The 23,880-nt window shown below is 45.6% G+C and overlaps 2 protein-coding genes and 1 long non-coding RNA gene across 3 annotated transcripts; all 3 read right to left on the bottom strand.

The window, feature by feature from the left end:
• Nucleotides 1-714: 714 nt before the first annotated feature.
• Nucleotides 715-1,473, bottom strand: LOC139216323 (hemoglobin embryonic subunit alpha-like). Its single transcript, XM_070847415.1, has 3 exons — nucleotides 1,324-1,473; nucleotides 1,030-1,237; nucleotides 715-925 (listed from the first exon to the last, which is right to left on the bottom strand). Exons 1-3 carry the CDS (start codon nucleotides 1,419-1,421, stop codon nucleotides 797-799), a joined length of 435 nt encoding a protein of 144 aa, XP_070703516.1. The 5' UTR covers nucleotides 1,422-1,473; the 3' UTR covers nucleotides 715-796.
• A 3,749-nt stretch (nucleotides 1,474-5,222) lies between these two features.
• Nucleotides 5,223-12,548, bottom strand: kank2 (KN motif and ankyrin repeat domains 2). Its single transcript, XM_070848073.1, has 11 exons — nucleotides 12,505-12,548; nucleotides 10,836-12,197; nucleotides 10,257-10,466; nucleotides 10,058-10,166; nucleotides 9,308-9,928; nucleotides 9,133-9,220; nucleotides 8,354-8,573; nucleotides 7,898-8,040; nucleotides 7,046-7,246; nucleotides 6,861-6,959; nucleotides 5,223-6,720 (listed from the first exon to the last, which is right to left on the bottom strand). Exons 1-11 carry the CDS (start codon nucleotides 12,539-12,541, stop codon nucleotides 6,664-6,666), a joined length of 3,147 nt encoding a protein of 1,048 aa, XP_070704174.1. The 5' UTR covers nucleotides 12,542-12,548; the 3' UTR covers nucleotides 5,223-6,663.
• A 26-nt stretch (nucleotides 12,549-12,574) lies between these two features.
• Nucleotides 12,575-21,991, bottom strand: LOC139216841 (uncharacterized). The gene is made up of 3 exons (XR_011585584.1): nucleotides 21,921-21,991; nucleotides 15,444-15,528; nucleotides 12,575-12,587 (listed from the first exon to the last, which is right to left on the bottom strand). It is a non-coding gene; the product is annotated as an uncharacterized lncRNA (long non-coding RNA).
• Nucleotides 21,992-23,880: the final 1,889 nt, after the last annotated feature.

Raw genomic sequence — 23,880 nt, 5'->3', positions numbered from 1 at the left:
TAATAATAATAATAATAATAATAATAATAATAATAATAACAACACGTTATTACACCTACTTACTACCAGAATTTCCCCTCGGGGATCAATAAAGTATTTCTATCTATCTATCTATCTATCTAAACTCATGGCTGACACTAACTAAGGATGCAGGAGGGAGTTCATATATTCAATCATTCTGAGAAAAACGTAAATTTGACCAAATGACCAAATGTCTGTACAAAGCGAGCACATGTGGAGGATCAAACTATCTGTTTTCTATTCTCTTGTTCTCTAGAAACACTAAGAAACATGGAGATGTGATGTCACAGCTGATCCCATTGTCCCCGCAGTGTTGACATTATGTCAAACAGCTGTTTCCATGGTTACTGATTACTCTGCTGATTTTGTAAATTGATAATTTGATCGTTTTCGTGTATAAAACGTCTATTTCTATTAATTTTTTTAAAATGAAAATTGTCTATCAAAATTTCCCAGACTTCAAATGTTTTATTTTGTTTGGAAAATCATTGTTTGGACTTTTTGCCTGAAGAACAATCGATGGTGGAAATAGTTACCATTCATTTTGTATCAAGTGACTAAACTAATCGACTAATCGTTGCAGCTCTAATCATCACTGTGGCTTCTGGCTCATAAGTCTGCTCTCTGCTGCAGTTGTGACATTTGATCCACTCTCACATTTGACACAAATGAATCAGACAAAAGACAAATTGCTTTGCTCTTAGCATTCATGCATTTATTTATCGTTATGTAACAATAAGTTCATGCTGCAGTCTCCGTCATCTTCTCCTGCTGTTTATCGGTATTTCTCAGCCAGGGCCAGAGCCAGGGCAGCCAGGAACTTGTCCATAGCCACGTGGACCTCAGGGGTGAAGTCAGTGGGGAACATGATGGCCATGACCACAAGGATGTTGTGAGAAATGATCTGTGGAAACAAACACGAGCGCACAGATGTTAGGCCACATATGAGGAGTTTCTAGCACCCATCACACATCTGTCACAGCACCCAGAGTGTGAGGAGCAGCTCACCTTGAAGTTGGCAGGGTCCACACGCAGAGTGAAGGCGTGCAGCTCGCTGAGGCTCAGCAGACCTCCCTTCAGGTCGTCGATTTTGGTCACAGCATCTGCCACTCCGGACATCACGGTAATCCCGTGCTTCTTAGCCATGGGAGAGGTGGGGCTCTGGTCCTTCCAGTGGGCGAAGTAGGTCTTGGTCTGCGGGTACACGATCAGCATCCTGGCCAACAACATGTAGATACATGAGTGGGTGCATGTGCAGAGAAATCAAGCAGGTTAAAAGCGTCAGGTTTTGGTCATATTTACCTGGACAGAGCATCAGCACCGATGTCCTCTGCCTTTCCAGACACTTTGGACCAAAAGGCCCTGACTGCCTTCTTGTCCTTCTCAGTGAGGGTGGTCATCTTGTCGGTTTGATTGTTCGTTGGCGAATGCGTGCAGACCCTCAACCCGTGAGGGGTTTTTATGCTGGAGGCAAAGCGTGGACACACCCAGGGACCTCCCCAAGATAGGCTGCTGCACAAAGTGATGGGCTGATGTTTGTTTGGGATAAAAGAAAACATCCCACAGTGGCTCTGGAACCAAAACCTTCAGTTATCATTGTCAATAATGATTATGAGCAAAAATATATGATTACTAAGGTTTTAAAATATATTTCTGGTCCACGTATAAGGCAGCATACTGCAGCATACTGCAGCGCTGTATTCCCATAAACAGTTTGATCACAGGATCTTTTAAAGTTGAATCTTTCAGTTTTTACTCCAGAACAAAATGTTCACTCAGCAGCCCGAAGTGAAAGAAATGATGAGGTTCATCTTCATGTCTGACTGCAGGTGTTACTGTCCAGAGACCAAAGGTCCTCCGGTGTTCACAGCTTCCACACATGCAGAGATGACCTCCTTCAAACAGATTTAAAATCTTGGCTCTGCAACCAAGTAATATCAATAGATTTGTTTATCAGTCAGAAACCTTCCAACATGATTACTAAAGTCATTTTCTGGGTTTCTTACCAATACTCAGTGTGTTTCTACCGCTTATCTGACCCACTACACTGTCAGGGTGGATCCACTCAGAAGAATAAACAGATAAGCTGATATCTTCTGCAAGGTTAGAAGCTGCTACCTAACATGACTGGAAACTGGCAGTCAGCTATCACCACATGTGCAGAGTCATTGTTTCACAGGCAAAAGGCTTTTGTGGACCATTTAGGAGCTAAATGCCACGTTTCCTTTGTTATTATTTGATTTGACATGATTATGATTCGTGATCATGATTAGCCCCATCAGCCCACTTCTTTTACCAACTTGGGAAAGGACCTAAGTCAATGTAAGGAAAGTGATTGATGCCGGATTGAAAGTTAAAGCTAAAGGGAGTGGACCTTTATGTCTTAGTGGAACTAAAACAGCCAACTCATCTCTGCGTCATCCAAAATGCTCTGTTTTCTCATACAACATAGGCGTGTTATCTCACCGACCCCTCCCAAACACAAGCAGCTGTCTGAGGAAACCAGCTGGTGCTATGACAAGGGTTTGTCTGCGAGATTGTGACCTGCGCTGGCTTTCAAAAGGCTTCATGTTATTGCATTGTTTTAAAGGAAGGCACACGGCTGCCTGGTGACCGGCAAAGTCAGTTTTCACATTGATGACGTGAGAAGAAAATTCACCTCATATAGTCTGTGGACACAGATTGATTGTAGAAACACTGCAAGTCGAAAAATCAGACAACTCTGATTCCTCTCCCTTTTTTTCTATAATTTGAAGCAATGGTTTCAGGTTGGTTTTAGATCCACCAGCCGATTCAGTGACTGCTGTGAGGACAAAACCTCCAACGCAGCATTGCACCCAGATGTGAACCCTGCAGGATGCACTTACTTACTTGCAGAAAGGTGAAACCAGCTCTGTTTGTATCTGTGATCACAGCTGGCAACAAATGGTGAGGAGATTTTGATGCATGATCAACGTTGAGGCCTCTCAGGTGCTTCTCACCTGGTTCCATGCCACGACTTGTTTTTGAAGGTCTATAAGACCTTAAGGAGCAGACGTACCTCATGTGATGTCTTTGAAGATGTTAACTTTTCCTCTGAAAGAGAAAAGGGATTTGTCTACAAAATTAGTGCATCATTCAACACAAGCATGGAGGCATTGTAGAAATTCAGCAGACACAGACAAGATGAAGAAAATCAATCCAATCAGTTAACAGCAGAAAAGCAGGAAGTCAGTGAGGCAGTGTTTAGTTATTCCCTTCAGTTTTTACATTATAATGAAATCAGTCTTCTCTTCCATCCAGAAAAGCTGCTATAAAACGCCTCACACATGGGCTTCGCAATGTACATGTAGAAAAAGGGCCAAAATAGTTCACTTCCTGCTGTCCTGAACAGACTGAAAGCTCCTGCACACGGTGATGTCCTTCAGACATTAAACCCAACACCTCATCCATCTCTTATTGTCCAGTGGTGCCATAGTGGCATTTGCACTGGACCAGACTCGTTTCCTCCTCAAAACATCCTCAAAGTCCTTGTTGATCTACTATGGATGTTTCCCCTTAATTAGATAATTTCAGAGGACTTTTCTTCTCAGTGCATGGTGCATGGTTAGGGTATGATGTCCAATAACTGTGGCAACAGTAAACATCCCTCTACTTTAACTCAACTGGCAGGTAACAAAGTTGACTTTACATTAAAATGTAATACAGTATTTAAAAAAAATGTCACCTGTCACTGCTTCTTGAGATCTTTGTTGAGAAATTACAAGTGTGTTATCTATATTGTATGTTTTATTTGTATTCTGTACGGCGACCTTGTGAGCTTAGAAAGGCGCCCTAAAAATAAAATGTATTATTATTATTATTATTATTACTGGAAACTGTCTTTAGGGTTAGTTAATTCATTTCAAATATAATTCCAAGTTAAAAAGAGAAGAAAGTGCTCATGGTTGTTCTGCAGCAGAGGATGAACTTCTTAGTTGTTTGTGTTGGAGCGCCCTCTAGTGGACATTTCCTATCATATATCACCACATAAATGAAGGATTTACTGACTTCAGGTCTGTAAAAAAACAAAGCAAAGCAAATGTAAAACACATAATATACATTAATCAAACAGAATCTTTTAATCTCTGTTTCCCCCCCTAAGAGACCCGCTGGTCTCATGAGATACACGTCTTTATCGGAGCTTATAGCAGCAGGCCTGTTGTCGCCTCACCCTGAACCCCAGATTACTGTGACCTCTGGAGCTGTGTGAAGTTACCTCGTCAGCTGTGAGCCGGGTGGACGCTAAAGCCGACTCCTCCATCCACAGATGAGCTCCCACTGTGCTTCTCAACCTGCACAGGTGGAGCGAACTCCACCTGCCCCTACATCCATCACTGTGGGGAAAAAGAAGCTGTGGTAATTGGAGCCTGTGGGGAAGCTGAGCCATCCTTGTTTCCAGGCAACCACAGATAAAATAGGTCATGTGACCAAACATGTATGGAGCGGCATCCTTTTTATCCAGCAGTTGCTCGGTGCTGCTTGTTGAGCTCACAGTGCCATGGGGAGTCAGTGGAGTTAGAAAAGTATTCAGACTGGGTCTTGTCGTGGATGTAACTGTGTGTTTTCCCTCTTGTCTCGTCTCCTCAGGTGCTCTTGAGACTTTGTTTATTAGTTTAGTTTCTTCACTCACTTCATAGATGAGGGGGAAGAGAGGGTGTCTGGATTTGATGGTCCATTGTGTGGTCGGCTTCCATTCTTTTGTTCTTCTTGGCCGGGCCTCCAGACTCTCATAGTTTTGGTTAAGTCTTGTTGCTGGACACAGTGGTTTCTGTTTTATGGCTGTGACAGGCAGGCAGGCTTAAAAACACAGCTACTCAAGGAGCAAGAGGACAACACAAAGCCCCAGGAGACGTATCTGAAGAGGCCAACAAAGCAACGTTTTTTGGCTTTGACGGAGAAGGTGGGATAAAACCCAGGGAGCTGAAGTAGGTTAGGTGCAGGGGGATAACAGGGAGACATTTCTGTCCACTGCCCCGCCACCAGGAGATGTTTGGGGACCCTGCAGCAAACCAAACAATGGAGGTGCAGTTGGCCTAAAGCCCGGCAGGATTAACACCTACCTGCAAACAGCACATTGTTTTGTTTTTTTCTAATCTTGTTTTGCATGCAAACAAGAGTGAAACTGAATAAATGAAATAGAAACAGTGTGGTCCACATTTATTAATTCATTGAGAAACAAAATCTGAAATTTTACATAAACCTCCATAAAACATAAACTAAAGAGCTGTGCGATTACATAAAGTAGGTGTGAGCTTAAACACTCTAAATGTATAAAAAGATACGTACTTAAATTAAAAAATTTAAAGTTTATAAAAATTCAATCGCTTAAAAGTGAATATGAAAACTGGAAAAATCTTTAAAAAGCAATAGAAATTTTGACATCATTAGCCTATGCACTTTTGTTCACGGAATTTGATTTTAGGTATTATAACTACCAGTTTATATTGACATATATTATTTTGATATTCACATCTTCCATGGCCTGTCCTTTAAAGACCCCAATCAGTCACTTTCCGGTTCCCTGACAAATCTTACCAGCATGACCACGGCGTCGGCGTCGGAGTCATTCCTCAACAAAGTTAAATCCTAGTAGCACAGAATATCACAAACACAGATACACTCTCATCTTTCCTTACAACCATCTAGAATACCTTCACGTATAAAAAAATACAAAGACCATAGTACCGTAGCTTTCAGAATAACGCCAGCCTCTTTCTGCCTTCACACTGATGCCAGGCCCGTGTTAACATTACCACCACAATATACAGTGTCACAGAGCAGAAAGGAGAGAAAAATCTTTGGGTTTATTTTGGGAAATGTGGCTGACACAAACAATTAACTTTTGTCATCTGGTGTAAGAAGTTTACCACTGCCTGGGAAATAAAAATTGTTACCCTTGGGGGTCCTGAATTAAATCAGAATTTTAAAAAATCAATATCAAAAATACTCTACAGTAAATAAATCTTGTGTATAAATCTTGATATACTGTTAAAGTGGTGTTTTCGGTATTATACTCTTGTAGCACCAATGAGCTAGTTGATGCAAGGACACTTATCTATGAGAAGGGTGGCTTTTGTTTTTCCAAATGACTGTGATGGTCACACACATAATGATGCTACTGAGAGCTATTGTACACGTTACAATGAAAACACGTTGCTCTATAAAGTAACTAATATGAGATTCATATGGAATAAAACAAAAAGTGTATAGTAATGAACTGTATAATGTAATTCAGTGAACAGTTTGGACTTGTAAGTGCCACTAAAAACAGGACTGACAACCGGATCATTGCAAGACTGGACTGACGTCTGAGCAGACACTAGATGTTTGCTTTTTCAGCTTGTACCACACAGGAAATCCATGTTTTCAACCATCATTGTGTTTAAAAAAAGATCACTGTGCTCAGAAGGCAACAGATAACAATGGTGCAAGCTGTCATGTAATTATCGGCACACTGTAATGTACCTAAATTATAGAGGGTGAAAACAAACGCACACATGAACTCATTGTTTCTCTTAATTACACAGATGAGATTAAAAAAAAAAAAAACATCACGCTGTAATATGAGCAGTTGCTGTGGATTGGCTGAAGAGTTGCTGTCACCTGCAGAAGGAGCAGGATTCATTTTGTTTCACCGGCAGGAGGAGAAGAACCCAAGAGAGGAGACTTTGGTGAAACCTAGAAAAGGTTCAAAAACAAGGTGTTACTGCTGAAAGCCTCGATGTCATTCATGAGTCTTTGTGTGATTTAGAGGTGCAGCTGCTTCTCTTCACTCCTACAGGTGTGTGTGTGTGTGTGCAGTGTATCAAAGTACTCACTGGGGAGGGAGGCTTTGCAAAGTTGAGGTGAGCATACAGAAGCACGGCGATGTCGTTCTGGCTGGCCTCCAGAGCGATGGACAGGGCAGAGCTGCCATCCTGTAGGAAATGAGGAGGATGACGGTGAGATGATCGGTTCGGAAGGAAGAGGGAAGCAGGAAGAAGGACGAGAAATATCTGCTTACGTTATCGGTGAGAGTGGCATCGCAGCCTGGCACAGACAGTAGCTGACGCACAATGTCCACATGGCCGTGCTCGCAGGCACACATGAGCGCTGTGGAGCCGTCGTCGTCACGGATGTTGACCTGCGCCCCACAGGACAGCAGCGCCCGCACCATGTCCCCTCGACCGTGGCTGACCGCGAGCATCAGCGCCGTCTGACCGGCCTACAAACAGCCATCAGTCAAAATCTTTAAACTCATCCTCAAACATGTAGATCTATTATATTTCTGTCATTTATACACGTACGTATGTTCTAGAGCTGCTACCAGAGGGAGCATATAGAAAAAGTTGGTCACTATTGTGAAAGTTTGTCTTTTAATAATTATTTTGAAGGACAGGTTTCCTCTTACTCATCTTTAAAACCGGACACGATGTAACTCACTTCACTTAATGTAAACTTGAGCCCCTTACTGGAAGGTAAACAAGCTCTTACTGTGTGTTCGTGATTTGGGCACTTTTTAAAGAGAAGAGTTGATTATTGCTCTAGCTGGGGATGCTACAGCTACACCGACAGAACTAAGGAATATCTTTCTCCAAATCTATAAAACAGGCTACTGGACAATCAAACATGCTGTTATAATATGCAGTAGTGGTCATAACATTGTTTTACTTTAAACATATCATCAACCTGTCTGGGACTGCAGATGAAAACGAGCCTGTAAGACCAAATCTGGCACATTTACATGAGGTAAATTCACGTGCCTTGTCCCTCCTTCAATGATTAAACATGCAAACATGCTCTGCACGTCCAACCCGACATGGGTTTGGTTGTGCGTGGAGGTGTAGTAAAGCCTGATGGGCTGTAGAGGGCGCACCTGGCTGGCCTTAGCATTGACGTCCCCTGTGCGCAGCAGCTGCAGGACGGTTTGAAGGTCACTGTCAGAGTGGAAGGCAGCCAGAGCCGTCAGCATGATGGCCGTGTAGCCCGCCTTGTTCTGCTTGTCAGCATTACACAGGCCTGTCAGGTGCACAGGTGATACAACAGCAGCACAAACAAACACAGGACACATGACATGGTGGAGACACGGAGGAATGATTAAAGACTCAAATCTAATGACTGAATGTAAGCTTTACATTTGTTTAGTAAATATCCTAAATCATCCTTAAATTATGGATATTTAGTACTCATGACACTCAAATCTCTCCTCTAAAATCACTCTGTTGTCCAATCTAACGTCTCTCTCTTCACTTGTTTCTCACACCCACATTCATGCAGAAGCACACACACACACACACACACACACACACACACACACACACACACAGCTCACCAGTGTCCAGCAGGACTTTCACCACTGGGAAGTTGGAGTGGGAGACGGTGTAGTGTAGCGCTGTATTTCCGTTGCCGTCGGCCATGTTGATCACAAACTCCAGCAGCTGGGGGGAGATGGAGGCGAAGGTGTTCATGTAGGCCTGGACGACAGCCGTGTCCGCTGCTTTGTGACAGGACACGCGCAGCCACTCCTGCAGCACGGTGGTGTAGGCAGCCCTCTGAGGTCAGACACAATGAGGACACTTAGAGACAAAAACACACTTGACAGACGGTCGGAGAAATGCAAGGACAGCGCTCGCAGGCACGCAGATGGACCGTTAAGTATATAAAAAATGAGAAACCTCTGGAGAGAAACACAGGAAATATGTTGTTTTCTCTTCTAGCACTTGCAAAAATGCTGATATACCAAAAATTCGTGTTTAGAGCCAAGTTTTCAGCAAAGCAAAACCTTTTCCAAATTTTTTGGGCCCCAAAAGCTTAAACTATGTTTTCTTGACTGATTCAACACATCGCATACTGCAAGAAATCAATAACCTTTAGTTTAAATATCACACAGTTAAACACATTCCCTTTAGTCAGAGTCAGGACAGAGTTCACGGTGCTGTTAAAAGGTCTGAGTGTGCACTTCAGATGAATACATCTTTGAGGAGCCGTGTTTCCGCTTGGTCGTGTTTCTGCTTCACGTCGTCAACGTGATCGCTTTAAAAAACATTGGACATCCTGGGAAGCTGGAGTAGATTGTCCTGGTTAAATTAAGGGAATTAAATGGACACATACTGCTGTTTGTTGGCTGAAGGCATTGGCCTCCCCCAGGGCTTTCTGCAGGGCATGAAGAGCTGACATGAGGCTGTCACTGAGGTCCACTCTGAGAAGGAGAAAACATCAGTCAGTGGCGCTCGTACATGGGCTGATAGCACCACCACCACTGTCTCTTTAACACCTGTCTATTTACCTGACTTGTTTGGCAGATGCTGTGGCAGTGTCATCCGCTGCTGGCTTTAACTCTGGTTGGCTGGAGACGGCAGTTGCTGCTGACTGGACGGTGTGTTGCTGCTCGGTAGTTTCAGTGGCGGTAGTGGCATGTTGCAATGAGGGGCAGGTATCTGAGAGCTTTGTGGAGCTTTGTTTGGGAGGGGATTCAGTGCTTGGTGATGTGGAGGGGATCTCCTGGGCGTCTGAGGGTTTTTCAGAGGACTGGGTGACAGTCTCTTTAGCTGCAGGCTCGTTTGCTGGACACGGAGGAGTTGGAGTGGAGGCTGGAGGCTGTGAGGCACATTTTTGCACAACAGTGTCCGGCGCTGGTGACAGTGGAGCTTTGTCTGGCAGTCTTGTGTCTATAGTTGCAGGCTGGCTGGGACTCTGCTGTGAGTCCGGAATGGCGGCTGGCAGTTTGACGGCAGTCTGTTGAGGTACACTGTTGCTCTCTGGAGGCAGCGAGGCCTTGTTGTGGGTTATTTGCTGGTGCTGGACTGTTGAGTCTGGTAGTTTTTCTCTGGCTTCATGATATTCACTGGAGTCACTGGCCTCATCTGAGCTCTCACTGCTGCTGTCGTCCGATGATGTGGACTCGTAGCTGCGAAGCAAGACCACGTTTCACCGTCATAAATCTTTATAACTCTGACACTGTCACTAGGACAGACTCAATGTTTGATGACAATGATCATCATGACCATCACAGTGGTCTGCAATGACTGACACTCACCCTCCATTGACTCCAATGAACTGTAGGTTTTTCTTTGTAGACGGAGATCCTGGTTCACCCTCAGCTTTCCGCTTCATAATGGACCTCAGAGAAGACTGGGGAGATGAGGCTGGAAAAGATAGCAGCGGTCATGTGTACTGTAGGAACGTGAAGTGGTTAGAAGAAGTTAGAATGACGGTCAAGTGTCCAGTCCAGTTACCTGTCGTAGGGCCGTCTTGTGACTGGACAGCCTCTGTGGATGTATGCAGGTGTGTCTCTCCTTCTTTTGAATGCAACAAACCAATCTGGTGGCCTGACGTTCCTACAGCGATGACGGGATTAGCTACAGGTACCGACGTGGACAACTCGCTCTTTAGGACGTCGCGCACCTGCTTGGAGGTGACGGCAATCGGCAACTCAACCGGAGCATCTGTGAGACAGACAGAAGGCTTCAACTTCAACACGGCCTTTAATTGTCAAATACCTTATGGAGGAATAAAACAAAGGTAAAACAAAGTACTCTATCCAGTGTTTTTCATTAGAGGTGGGTGACTCAAGCTCACATACCCTGAGCTGTCAGTTCATTGGTTACACTTATATAATCTAATGTGATCCATTACAACAGCAATGCAGTGAATCCTGGTTTATCCTCGTTAGCAGTGGTGTCGAATTAGACTTTACATTGAGAAAAGGCTTAACATTGTCGGTTCAAAACCTTCGATGGTCAGCAAATATTGAGCATGCATGCACTGGTCTGCATTCGACTGCTAATGCTAAGTGACTTAAGACTGACCCAGACCTTCAGTTTGGCCTCTGTGGTGGTCCTCTGCGACTCCACCAGCTGGTTGAAGGGAGGGGGAGCTGCAGGTCTCTGCTCGTAGCAGCGTGCCCACCTCCACCACAGTAGGCTGCTCCAGCGTGTACACCTGGATTCCCACAGTTCTCTGTTCCCTCTGTTGGGGCAGCTGTGTGAAGCTGACCAGAGTGTGCAGGCTGCAGCCTTGTGGCTCCTGCCAGCCCAAGCTGGTGGCCATAACTGGATGCTCTGCCTGAGGGGCCTTCTGGACAGATGCAACCTGCTGCTGTGCAGCCTGCAGCTCCGCCATCGTCCTCTTTAGCTGGCCCTCAAGCTGGCCCACTTGATCCCTGAGGGCCTCTGTCTCTGGCAGCAGCCCCAGATCCTCCTCCCGAACCCCGACTCCCACCTGACGACTGCCCCTCGAGTCCTCTGGTCCTACGCCGATGGTGCGCACTTCCCGCTTTGCATCTGGTCGGGCTCCACTCACAATCACTGTATCCTCAATCTCACAGCCTGAGTCTTGCTTGGAGCTCTCTTGTGAGGTGGGAGACAGTGGCCCCGCTGGCTTGTTGCTGCTCTTAGCTCCAGCGCTCGCCTCTTCCTCAGGGATGTCGATGTAGAGCTCTCCTCGGGGACGACTACGGTTGAAGCCCAGAGTATGACCCAGGAACTTCTGGCTCTTCAGCTGGACGCTGAGCTGCCGTTTCTCTTCCTGCAGCACAGACATTTTGACCTGCAGCACAGGGATGGTCTTCACCTGATCCTCCAGCTCCTTTATCTTCCTGAGGGCCGCAGCCATCTGCTCCCTGACATGCTGCAGGTGGGCTGGTGTTGGGGTCACGGGGGTGGACAGGCCAGAACTCATTGGGGTGAAGGATCCGCTTCCACCGTGGGCTCGGTTGAAGCTGTGTGCACTGCTGAGAGAGGTGTTAGAGCCTGCTACGCTGCTGTGCATGCTTCCTAGGTTGGAGAATCTCCGCCCCTCTTTTTCCTCCTCCAGCTTCCTGCGGGCATCTAACAGGGTCTTCTCCACCCGGGCAGTGCTGAAGCTTGGCCTCTGCGACGTGTGGTAGCCGGGGGCACAGTAGGAGAAGGAGGAATGCCGGCTGTCCATGCTGGTGTTGGAGCACAGAGACTCTGTGGAGGTCCACCAGGAGCCGGCGTAGCCATAGCCACGGGGCAGGGAGCCGTAGCGTGGCCGGCGTTGGATAGGCACCTTCTTGATGGTGTTTCCCTTCTCTATGTCGTTAACATACTTGAGGAAGTCTAGGTCCAGACGGTAGCCATAGGGGGTCTCCACTGAGTAGGGCGCCTCCTGCTCTTTGGTGTGCAGGGAAGGGGGAGCAGGCGGGTTGAGTTTCCCTGAGGGGGAAGGAAATCAACTTTAAACAAACGGAAATCTGCATCTAATCTTGGGCTCAGACTTTAGAAAATAGTATTAACTTTGGGCTACTGTGTATTTATGTATGCACTCTGAAAATCAACCAAATTAGGTACAAAGTGGAACAGCACAGTTGATATAACTTCACCACGTAATGTGTCTGGATCGTACGACTGATAATTTCCTTGGAAGATGTCTGACAGTTTAAATAACAAAGAGAATTAATTATCTTGAGATAACTTCATTATTATGGGGTGTAACAGTAGTAAAAATAAACAGAAGACGTACCTGGGAAGCCGGGGTCCATATGCAGCACCTGAGCCATAATGAGCCTGTGGCGGTTTTTCAAACAGTCACCCACTAACTGTCACCTGTGGAGAGACAGAGGTGTTGAATTTATACACCAACAAAGTAAAACGAGTTCATTTTCTTGCAGTAATAACAAGCAAATGGTTAATGCAGTAATATGTGTATCGTAAAATAGTGATTATTTTGCCAAACAGAAACCAGATCAGCTAGAATTTACATCAGATCTAATGCACTGACTATACACAGTTCGTGTGAGTGCGTCACTACAAACTGTATGTTTTGAACTCCAGCAATAAATCATTGCTCTTTATGACCGCATTGTTCTTTTTGTGCGACGGCCAGAAATAGCTTTTAGTGTCTTTCACCACTTCACCCTTCTGCCTCGCTTTCTAATTTTATCCGTCCATTTTTCGGAGCATCGTGGGTCACAGTCGATTGTGTGTTTGTTTCTGTTCTCAGCATTCGGCAACGAGGAGTTACAGGGGAAAGTTTCCTGGCAGCTAATTCCAGGACAGAGGTTTGAGACTGCCAGTTACAGCCTTATTAGGAATCATCTGTGCACGCTAACTTCGCCTCTCAATTTAGGGTATACAGACACACTCTCCTCGTTCTCTCCCTCGCTTTCTCCACATCTCTCCCCTCCTGTTTCTTCTCTATTTGTCCTCTTCTTATGATTTTCTGGTGCTCTTTTCCCCCTCTCAACATCAGCTGACAATCAGGAGGTTTCAGCCGGTCACTGTCTCCCTCGCTCCCTCCACATTCACTTGCTCATTACTCCAACACAGAAAGCACAATGCATTACTGAGAACCTTAATGCATTTTTCATACCGGGGTATGCCAGAGGTTTCGACTCCTTATAAACAAGAGATTGTGCTTTTTCCTCCCACTGAGAGAGCCACACAGTGCCAACAACGACACAGAGCCTAAAACGCCGAAGAGCTTGTGTCCTCTTGGAAAAGATTAACTTTCTAGGTCATCACTTTTGTGGGAACCGGGGATGTAATGTTTAAGCCACCCACAGCATTAGCCAGTTGAACATCGTTATATTACTTTAAGGAGCTAAGATCAGAAACTTTGGCTGCGAACCTCCCCTTTGTTTCGTCGGACATGCTCAGTTCACATCACTTTAAAGCTGGGTTTCTGTTTTCTTCAGCAAGAACTGAGTGTCTCTCTCGATCTCTCTCCCTCTCTCCCTCTCTCTCTCTATCTTGTGACCCTGGACAGTGCTTGCTCGTTTGTGAAAAGTAGGGCACTTGGAAACACTGACTAACTTGACTTGGTATTTTTGAAGTCCTGTAGTCAGTTTAATGTCTGGGTGCAACTCCCCTTATCTGTGCCTCTTCATCACCCTCTCATACCAAGACCACCAGACAGCATGAGGCATGCAGATACTGCATCCACGCCCATACAGACCCGTGTTAACACTGAAAGAGTTTAAAGTGCTCCTCGCTCCGCTGCGATACGAAAGCCAACTTTATTTAGCTTACAGCTGAGGAATTTATCAGAAGACTTCTTTACATTACATCTGTGGCGACATAAAGACTGATCTGAAAAAACAAAAATGCCTCAACTGATGTGGAATAATTTCATCTGTTTATCTCCAGTATGGAATGAAAGTGTCAGATTGATTACGTGTTGCGGGCTGTGCTGTGCTGTGCTGTGCGGTCTGGGTATAACTGTATGTGTGAGAAAGTGAGAACAGGACAGAGAGGAGGGGAGTGGCTGGAGGAGGCGAGCATGTGTGTGTGTGTGTGTGTGTGTGTGTGAGAAACTGAGTGTGTGTGTAGAGGAGGGTGGAGGACGGCGCTGACAGGGGACAGTTGATGAGATATAATTAGGATCTGCAGTTTAGCGACCAAACTTCCCAGCCCGGCAGACAGGACGGCTCACCCTGTCCACCTGATTCCTCTTTGAATCACCAAAAATGACCCACTCACACAAACTCACATTATTCTCTGCTTCAAATGTCTCTTTCCTCCGGGTGCCATTCCTCCCACATCACCCCTTCAAAACGCCCACGCCACCGGGCCTCCACATCTGCTTCTCCAACAGTGGCTCATTGGGTGTTTCAGATGTGTTAGCATGTGTGTATGTACTCTCCATGAGTGTGTGTGTGTGTGTGTGTGTGGCTGGGGTGGAGTGGTTGACCTTCCTCCCTCTCTCTCGGCACTCAAACAGAGTTCCTTTGAGATGACATCTGAACAGAAACCAGTGTGCGCTGTTCCCCAGCGCCATGCTGCCATTCTTCAGACGACTCTCCCCGGCCAGCCTCATCCAGGACAAATGCCGTGCCCCCATTACGCCCCCCTACCTCCACATACAGCTGCATACCACACTAACGGAAGTTAACATCGCCCGGTCTACTCCCTCCATTCCCTGCTATTAAGATTAAGACAGCCCTCAGGGGGGGAAGATGCAGGTCATCCAGCACAAATTACACGTCTGTGGTATGTCCTGTAAGATGTCATGAGAGTAACTGCATCACACTGTAGCGTGTAGCGTTTGTTTTTGTGCATGCGAGGCAGCTCCAGGCTGATTCACTCCTGCATGCCAGTATCTGGAGGATTAAAAACTGGATTTGACTTACAGAGTCTATATAGATTCTTGTGTCTTTGCTGAGACCACCCTGAAAAGTAATTTCAGATGAGAGGCTTAATTTCGAGGTCAGCTCTCCCAGGTTTATCAAACTCATTGCTTCCATTCATTGAGTCACCATTATTATTATTGCCATTACAAAGGATTAGACTTCAGTATTGCTAAGTCAGAAATACCACTCTTCCCACCAACCCAGAGAAGATCTTTATGGATTTTTCCGCTGCCTTCCCGACTCTCTCTCAGCCTTTGGTGATTATTATTCTCCTCAAGCTCGGGAATGGTTTGTGAATTAGGAAAAGAGGGATTTATTTTCCGCTTCATACCAGCTGCTCGCGCTGCAAGGACAGGATCTCTCCTCCCCGGGCTCCTCACTCTCCCTTCCTTTTCTTGAACTCTTACAGTCAGCACCTGTGGGAAGCAAGAATAAAAGGAAATTTGAAAAGTCTTTGAAAAAAATCTTTGGCAGTCACGGCTTTTGATTGTAGCAGTTTGAAGCCCGGAAAAACGCAGATCACATGAAAATAAAAGATGTCTAGACAAGCAGTCATCAGGGGACGTTGCTTCATTAAAAAGGTGTGAAGCTCTGCTGACAGAGTTAGGACAGGTTACAAAAGAGCGGCCGCCGCAAGACTGTAAACAAGGGTTGCAAACCCAGAAAAAACATTCCAAAAGCATTCCAGTGGTTTTGACTGACACGCCGGATGTGAACAAGATACCTCCATGAAACGCCAATCACTCTCTGACCTCCTTGTAGCGCAGCCTTAACAGCTTTCTAGAAACACTGTCCCCGTTCCCCTTTCCTCTCTAGGCTCTCAAATCAATCCAAGGCTGGGAGCCTCCCTGCCATGTGATTGGGGAATGTTTTCTGTTTGCTTGCCTCTGTGACTAACACTCCAAAATCCACTGGCAGACGCACACACACACACACACACACACACACACACGCCCTCCAGTTTTCGTGGGAACAACCGTCATTAGCACAGATCACCTTTAAAGACTTAAAGCCATACTGATTTCACGAGCCTCATAACGCCTTCCCTTTATGGACGGCACAGACTTGAACTGTAACTACTGCGTGCGTGTCAAACAGATAAGCTGCATGACTGTGTCTGCTGATTCTCATACTTTGGCTCTGGCGGCTGTGAAAGTGCGGTCGACATTTTGTCGGCGAGTCTCGCAGCCTAAGAAGCACTGATGGCTGACCTTTGGGTAATGCCATAACAGGACTTTCTATTGCTCGGCCCATTGTTTCATATTGTTATTATGCCAGTACCACAGAGGGTGGAGGGGTAGGGGGAGAAACAGACCTTTTAGACTGGAACGACAACCAAATCACAAAGAGCCATTCATTCAGCCTCTAGTTCCACAGCTGGTTCTAATAGAAAGCAAGGAGGGGCATCTCAGAGAGAGAGAGAGAGAGAGAGAGAGAGAGTATGAGTGTGTGGCAAGGAAATTTGCCACTGAACAAACAAACAGTTGATGAAGTGCTATTATGGACCCACACACTGACAGACGCTGGGAATAGGAGGAGCAGGACTAGCCTAAGTGACTGATATCTAGATCTGGACGTGCCTGTAAGATAACAATATTATGAATGCATCCCTGCCTGATTATAGAAGTGCATATAAAAAAGGCCAAAAACTGCTCTTGAAAGGCAGGATTAAAGGTGCCGAGCATCTCCATGTCACCCTGTCTCAGTGCAGATGGCAAACACTTGTGCAAGACAAATACCAAACTTTACAGGAGACAACTTGAACTCCCATTGACTCCCACACGGCTCAGATAAAAACACACAGATCCCCCGACACGCCAGCTCTGTCCGAGGCCCGGAGACTCCCACAGATCAACAAACACAGCTGTAGCTTTTAAGTAGATTTATTCAGGTAAGGGCATTAATGACATGAGAGCCCGCTGATTTAGCTGTTTTTAATTTGTCCAACTTCGTAATAACAAATCTGACGGCGGGTTGATAAAGTTCTGATTTATTATCGCCTCAAACGAGTAGCAACAGTTTGACAGCAGATGATAAAATGCACCTTTTTTCTCATCATGTCAGTTTAGCAGAGAAAGGCTCTAAGCTGCTCTCTGGTTTAGGAGCACGTGCCGCTCCAATCATACCGAGCTAATTGATGTGGCAAAACAGAGACGATATGCCGCAATCGTCTGAGGTCTGATGAAGAAAGGGTTACAGGAAAGGGAGCTCCATCTTTCTGTTCCCGAGGGATCCAGAAACAACCCAGTCACTTCCTCCCAGCCCAAGAGAAAGAGTAACAAGGAGAAGGAGAGCGTAAACGAGAAAGGAAAAAAAAAAAAAAGGAGCAGGGGTATGAAAGGGAGAAAACAGGGGAGAGCAGTACAGTATGTGAGGGAGGGTGGGAGAGAAAGAGCTGCAGGAGGAGGGGGAAGAAAAGAGAAATGCTGCTGAGAGTTTTAGATGGAAACTTCTCGAATGAGGAGGCCATGACTGCTCTCAGATTTGGACTCCAGCAGCATGAATCACTGCAAGTCCTGCTGCTGACACCAGAATGGAGTCTGCCGCTGTGAACGCAGGAAGAACATCAGAAAGATCACAAAGAGGGCTGAAGAACTTCTCACAATGACTATATAGAGTTTCAAAGGACCTTTCCCTCATAATCTCAACAGGCCCCACCTAGAAGATTACCATCATTTGTGGATTCCACTCCTAAAAATAGGCCGACAATGGAGAATCCCTACGAGAAGCAGCACTTTGTCGAACTAAATAAAGCTGATTGTTGTTCAGAGGTTTTTTCTCTCAGAGGAAGAGGCCACAGAGAAATATATATATATATATATATATAAAGAGAGAGAAGCAGAAGAGTTTTAAATGTTACACAAAGATCACAACAGGAGACACGGTTGTTGATCTATCTCCTAAGGCTTCTTTGTCCTCCTCCTCACTCGGCAGAACAGATGGCTTCATTCAGCCAACTGGTCCTGAATGAATAATAAATCAGGAAAAATTAAAACAAATCTCTCCACTCAACAGCTAAAGAAAGCCAAATGTGGGAGCAACAACAGCCGCCGTCACCCAGCATAATGTGGCAGAGCGCTGTACGTCACTGCTTGACAGACAGGGCCTTCGCCAGATGATCTCACATCAACACGGCAACACAGTGCGCTCTTGTGCCGCTGGTGGACATGTGGTTTTTGACTAATTTGGGCTTTAAAGTCAGGACAGTGAAATCATAACCCACTGGGACGTCCCCTCCTGGACTCTGCCCTTTCGCCAAAAGCCCTGTTTTTTACATTAAGGAGTGGTGTGTGGAGCAGCAGACGGCGCTGGGCTGAGCCGTCTGCTGCCGGCCGAGGGGAGGGGCTGACCAGATCCCATTACTCCTGGAACAGGAGCAGAGTAAACACACCGCCGGTCTGCTATTGGTCACTGTGCTGACCTCCGACAGGAAACTGAGCAAGGGTGGGGCTGAGCAGTGAGGAGCGGCACCGGAAAAAAAGACCCCAAAAAACATTTTTGGAGAAAATTCCTGTGCAGTTGTGGAGGTGGGGATTAGGAATGATGCAGAGCAGGGAGGCAGAGTTTTAGGGGAACTTTGGGGTCTGGAGGGGAGGAAGACGAAGTCCAGACGGCAGTAAGACGGCTGGTGGGGAGCCGGTCAGAGCAGAGCCGGGGTTAAAAGCTCAGGTCAGCGTGTGCTGTGGTACCGAGTGGACGGCACAGAGGAAGTAATCTCTCTGCAGCGGCTCCCTCTCAGGGATCTTATCAATTACCTCCTGATTCAGTGTGTTGATGAAAAGACGACGAAGCAGGCCGGGAAAACATCCGTAACACTGAAACTTCACTGCACAGAAAAGTCCATCTTGCTTTTCTGACTGATTAACGTATTAAAGGTGATTGAGTCAGATTATTCAAGCAGATAATGAATTACAATCCCTCGTACTTCAAAAGCCAGATTAGACCATATGTTCACTGGAAACTACTTTATTACTGTTACTACTGACTTCTGCAGCACTGGACCGCATGTTTATCCCTGCTTCATAAGCCAATCAACCTCTAATACAGATAAGAACTTTGGGTCTAATCAGAGGAACTATGTTGTGGTGGAGGGAAAAAGGTGTATTTATAAGCAGAAAACATGAAAAATGACAGAACAATTACGTTTGTCCACTTTTTCCTGAACTAAATCTACTAAATAACTTCACTGAATGTGTATTAGAGTTTGATCGATGCACCGTTTCACGTCTGATACCAACACTAACAGTCTTTTTCCCTCTGTTAAACATGAAGCTGTACTGGTACTGTACTACAGTGTGCTGCTGTTCTCCTGTGCACAGTATTGTTGATATTCATCTCCTTTTCTTTTGCTGCTGATCTACTTTTCGTCTTTAAAACAGGATTCAGGGTGAAAGGTTAAAGTAAGAATGTACATATGACACTAAAATAATAGGATTGAAATAATACACTTGCATGTTTTTTTTTCTTCCTTGAGCTAAAAGCGACTCCACGCAGCTGACATGACGACAGGTCTCACTCACGTTGTTCCTCTTTGTTGTATTTCACCATTTATGTGATCGTTTAGGCTGATGGAGGATATCAGATTCTACTTTTACCTCTAATGTTTATTCACTGAAAGGGGCTTGTCGACATTATAGATGCTTATATCGCTTACTTTCAGTGAAAAGTTCAATTAAAACTACTTTTAAAAAAAACAGATGATGGATCGTGTGGTAAAACTGTCCGGAGGAGCTTATCAGTGCTTCACCCTGGACGGTGACAGGCAGGCTCAGGGTGTAATTTCATTAGCCCAACTAAACCATTTAAAGGCCCGGCGTGTGGCCTAGTGTGCAAATGGGGTTTATAACCCTGCATACCACCGCAGCACCCCTGCGTCCAAATGCTGCAGGGAGACAATCACATTCCTGCTTGTTTAAAAAAAAAAAATCTGCAGAGGGAAACTCCAGCTGCTGACAGACCTGAGCAGAGATTCCTGTAAGGCCGTCTGGGGGTCTCCCAGGGGTCCCTGATTCCAGGGAGTCCCCTAACAGGCGAGGAGGAGTCAGTTTTCACTATTATCACACTCACACTATCGGACTATTGAATGTGTAGGCAACTCTTTCATTAAAAAAACACATGGAAAGTACATTTGTCCTCATATTCTGTGTTGTAAATATCTCTATTTCACATTTTCAACCATTTGCCTGTTCATGAAGGGAAACCTCTAGCTATGTTGTGAAGAGACACACTGATGCTGAGCGCTCGTTTTGGAGAATGTAGTTGTGTTAATGTCGTGAAGCGGCGCCACAGACCACCGAGCTGTCCATGCCACACCACCATGAATGACAGGACCGAAGCCCGTCCGAGCGCCACGCAGCTGCTGCAATCTCTGGCTGCTGGCTGGAAGGTGATTTAACACGGCCAGCGGCCCGTTACACAACAGCAGGACGGACAGTGGTGTATTGTACGATGCGGCGTCACCGGCTGATGACTGCACCCCCACATCCTGCCAAAGTTCTGCACGTCCTTCATCAAAACAACATCTGATGTGTTTACTGATGGACCTGAACTGTCAGCCACACATATCAGGAAACATCCTGCCACAAAGAGATCACTAGTAAACAAACAGTCCCTCTGCATTAACATGAATCTACTACATATTCAAGGGGGAAACATTCCTGCATTTTCCCCAAACTGATGATCTTATTATGGCAAATAAACAGGAGTAACCAGACTGGAGAAGGAGCAATTTGTGGTTTTGTCATTAAGTGAAACACTTGGATAGTTCTTTTAAAACAGTTTCAGGCTGGTTAACCCTCCTCCTGCCCATCTGATGCACAGCTCCATCAGCCCTCATCCATCTTCTGAGCACATGAACCCTCCTCAGTGACCACTGAGTGGCTGCAGGCGGCCAGACGAGCACATTTTTACGGGCTAAGAAGCGGCAACGAAAAGCTGACAAACATCTGGAAGTAATGAAAACTTGCAGAAAACACGGACCCACCCTCTCCCTTGAGTTTTCAGCCTTCACACAGCTTTGCAGCTTTTTTTTTTCTTCTTCTTCTTCTCCTCCATGCAATTAAAACAAAACGGTTTGATGGAGGCTGAAGTGTGACTGAGACATGGGGGGAAAGTTTCCTCATGAGGAGCGCAGAGGAGGAAGGACATGGATGTGTCAGTGTGACAAACAGTGCAGCAGATCCTCCTGCTGTAAAGCGGCTCAGACAAAAGTTGAGGCCGCGTGGAGAACCCCGCTCAGCACGAGCCCTCTGAGAACCACAATACAGCCTGTACACGCAGAATTTAACAGGATGGAAGACGCACGGACATTTTCCCGAAATCACAATAAGTAAAAACCAGAGAAACAGAAGCTCGGTGCAAACTCACATTTCAGCTGGAAAATATAAATATCACACCTGAATATCATCATTATTGTGATATCATTTTTTTTTGGGGGGGGGGGGGATTAAACGGCGCTTCTCTCCGCCGTGCAGCTCGAGGGAGCCTCCAATGATGCTGTGAACAAAAAAGCCCCTCTCACTCTCCTGCAAAGGTTCAGAAACCCCACGGTGGGATAAGAGGACACAAAGAGCGGACAGCAGGTAGTAATGTGAGGAGAAGTGCAGCTGGAGGTGGTTTTCTTTTTCTTTTTTCTTTTTCTCCTGGAGGATAAAGGCGCCGTTAGTTCGGGCACAGAGGACCGGGGGGAGCGCGCAGGACCGCCGCCTCACAAAAGGAGCCAGACGGAGCTTCTGCCGCGGAGCCTCGCGCACAACCGGAGCCGCAGAGCGACCAGACAGAAGAGAGGGGACTCAATCTCGGCTCTTACCTGCCCTGCGGAGATCCTTTCCGCCGCCTCGGCCCAGGAGCGCTCCCTGACACTGACGGAGACACAAAAACACCGCAGCCGAGATGCTCGTGCCCCCTCCCGCTCCTCTTAAAGGGCCAGCGGACACGAGGGCCGCGCACGGACCCCCACACTGTACCATCGGCATCCTCCAGGGGTCTTCAGATCCGCTGGAAGACCCTCATTCGCCTCCGAGGATCCACGCGTCTTCATGCAAATTAAGACGTCCTGCATCGACTTTCAAGGACCTTCAAGGGAAGCAGCACGTGTCAGGGAATATACAATTATTACTGCAAGAGCTGCATTCAAAGCCTTAGCAGCAAATCATGCAGTTATTATACACTGCTGGGGAGTTTAATGCTTAATATTTTATAAACTGATAAAACTGTTTGCATGAAATGTAGCAGAGTAGAAATATAAAGATGCATAATATTAAAAAATCTCTGTACTGCACTTAAAACTTGATTAAATGTACTTTCTGTGGGATATCAAGGACGTTCAAGGCCCAAGAGCCTGCAAGGTTCCCCTCGGACGCCACAGAAGCTCAGTGAGGATGCTCTCAAGGATCTTTTTCAAGGTGCTCCAGGAGCCTGCAGGTACAACGAGCCTCCCAGGAAACACAAGAACTTTCAAGATTAAACCTGGTAAATCAGACAAACATTACAGGCTACAGTGTGGATCAGCCCACCGTCACAGGAAATTAGACTCAAGTGTACGGAAGAGGAAGCCCAGGAGGACATCTGGATCAAATACATCTTTGCCTCGTCTTCACAACCATGTAACACATGTGTGGATGTATGATGTAAAGTGATTTAGGCCCACAGTGCTCAGAGTTTTCAGGTCTACCAAAAGTGAAAGTAGATGAACTAATCAGTGAAATCACAAATCACCTTTCCTTACAGATACACCAGACGTTCAGGGTTAAAGTTCAAGAAAGTTCAAGTTGAAAAAAATAATAAAAAATGAATAAATGTATATTGCTGCCTTTGTATTGTGCTATTCAAACCCACCAGACTTCATTGACAAAAACAGTGATTTTACCTCATAGAACACAGGAGAGTCTGGTCCACAGCTGCCTCCATCGGTTAGTTTGTTTGTGTTAGTGTGTTACATAAATATTGTGTTGGATCTGAACTAACCCTTTAAAACATCAATAACACAATCAAACTAACAGATTGAGATAGCACTACACCACCAACTCCTGCATAAAATTACTGTTTTTGTCAATGGAGTCTGGGGGCTCTGGACCGAGCCGTTTCTGATTAAACAGAAAGGATCTTACAGGTCTTCCTCTGTAGGGATCCTTTCCATTATGTTGTGACACAATCTGAGGCTGTTAGTGGCAAAAACAAGCACATTTAGAGTCTGTGCCTACACTTCTTAGCCTTTTTGTAGCTCCTGTTCTCAGCTGTTGGCTGAAGCGATCCTCTCGACCATTACAAACCCAAAATATGTAAAAATAAACCTTTAACCTAACAACAACCAGCATGAAATAACTTGTGCAACTTTACTAGAAGAGTTAAGGGAAGATACAGGAGTTGGTAAATGGTAGATAAGGGAAGTGGACAGTGTTTGTACTGTATAGTTTGTCTGAAACATTTTTGTGTTTGTCTCTTGTTACAATCAAACAGGCTATACATAGAAATCTACCCCAAGTCCCTGCCTGTTATATTTCCCTATTGAAGTGTTCAGACTAAAGCTCTGTTTCACTTTGATAGATGTGTTACAGAGAGTGACATTAACAATAAAAGTCCACTCCACTACAGTGCGTCTGTTCTTCGGCTGCATGGCCCCACAAATAAAAGCGGACCAGAGGCGTAGGAGGAGAAATTTAATAGAAGGCAGTAAAAAATGACAGTATAAATAAATAAAAAAATGTTTATCTAATTGGTAAAAAACTGTTTCCAGCCTCGTAAAATAACAAAAGCTCAGATATTTTAGT

This window comes from Pempheris klunzingeri, chromosome 17, assembly GCF_042242105.1.
Source record: "Pempheris klunzingeri isolate RE-2024b chromosome 17, fPemKlu1.hap1, whole genome shotgun sequence".
Lineage (NCBI taxonomy): Eukaryota > Metazoa > Chordata > Actinopteri > Acropomatiformes > Pempheridae > Pempheris > Pempheris klunzingeri.
Note: the sequence above shows the minus strand (reverse complement) of the source record. Positions and strands in the feature narration are given on the sequence as shown.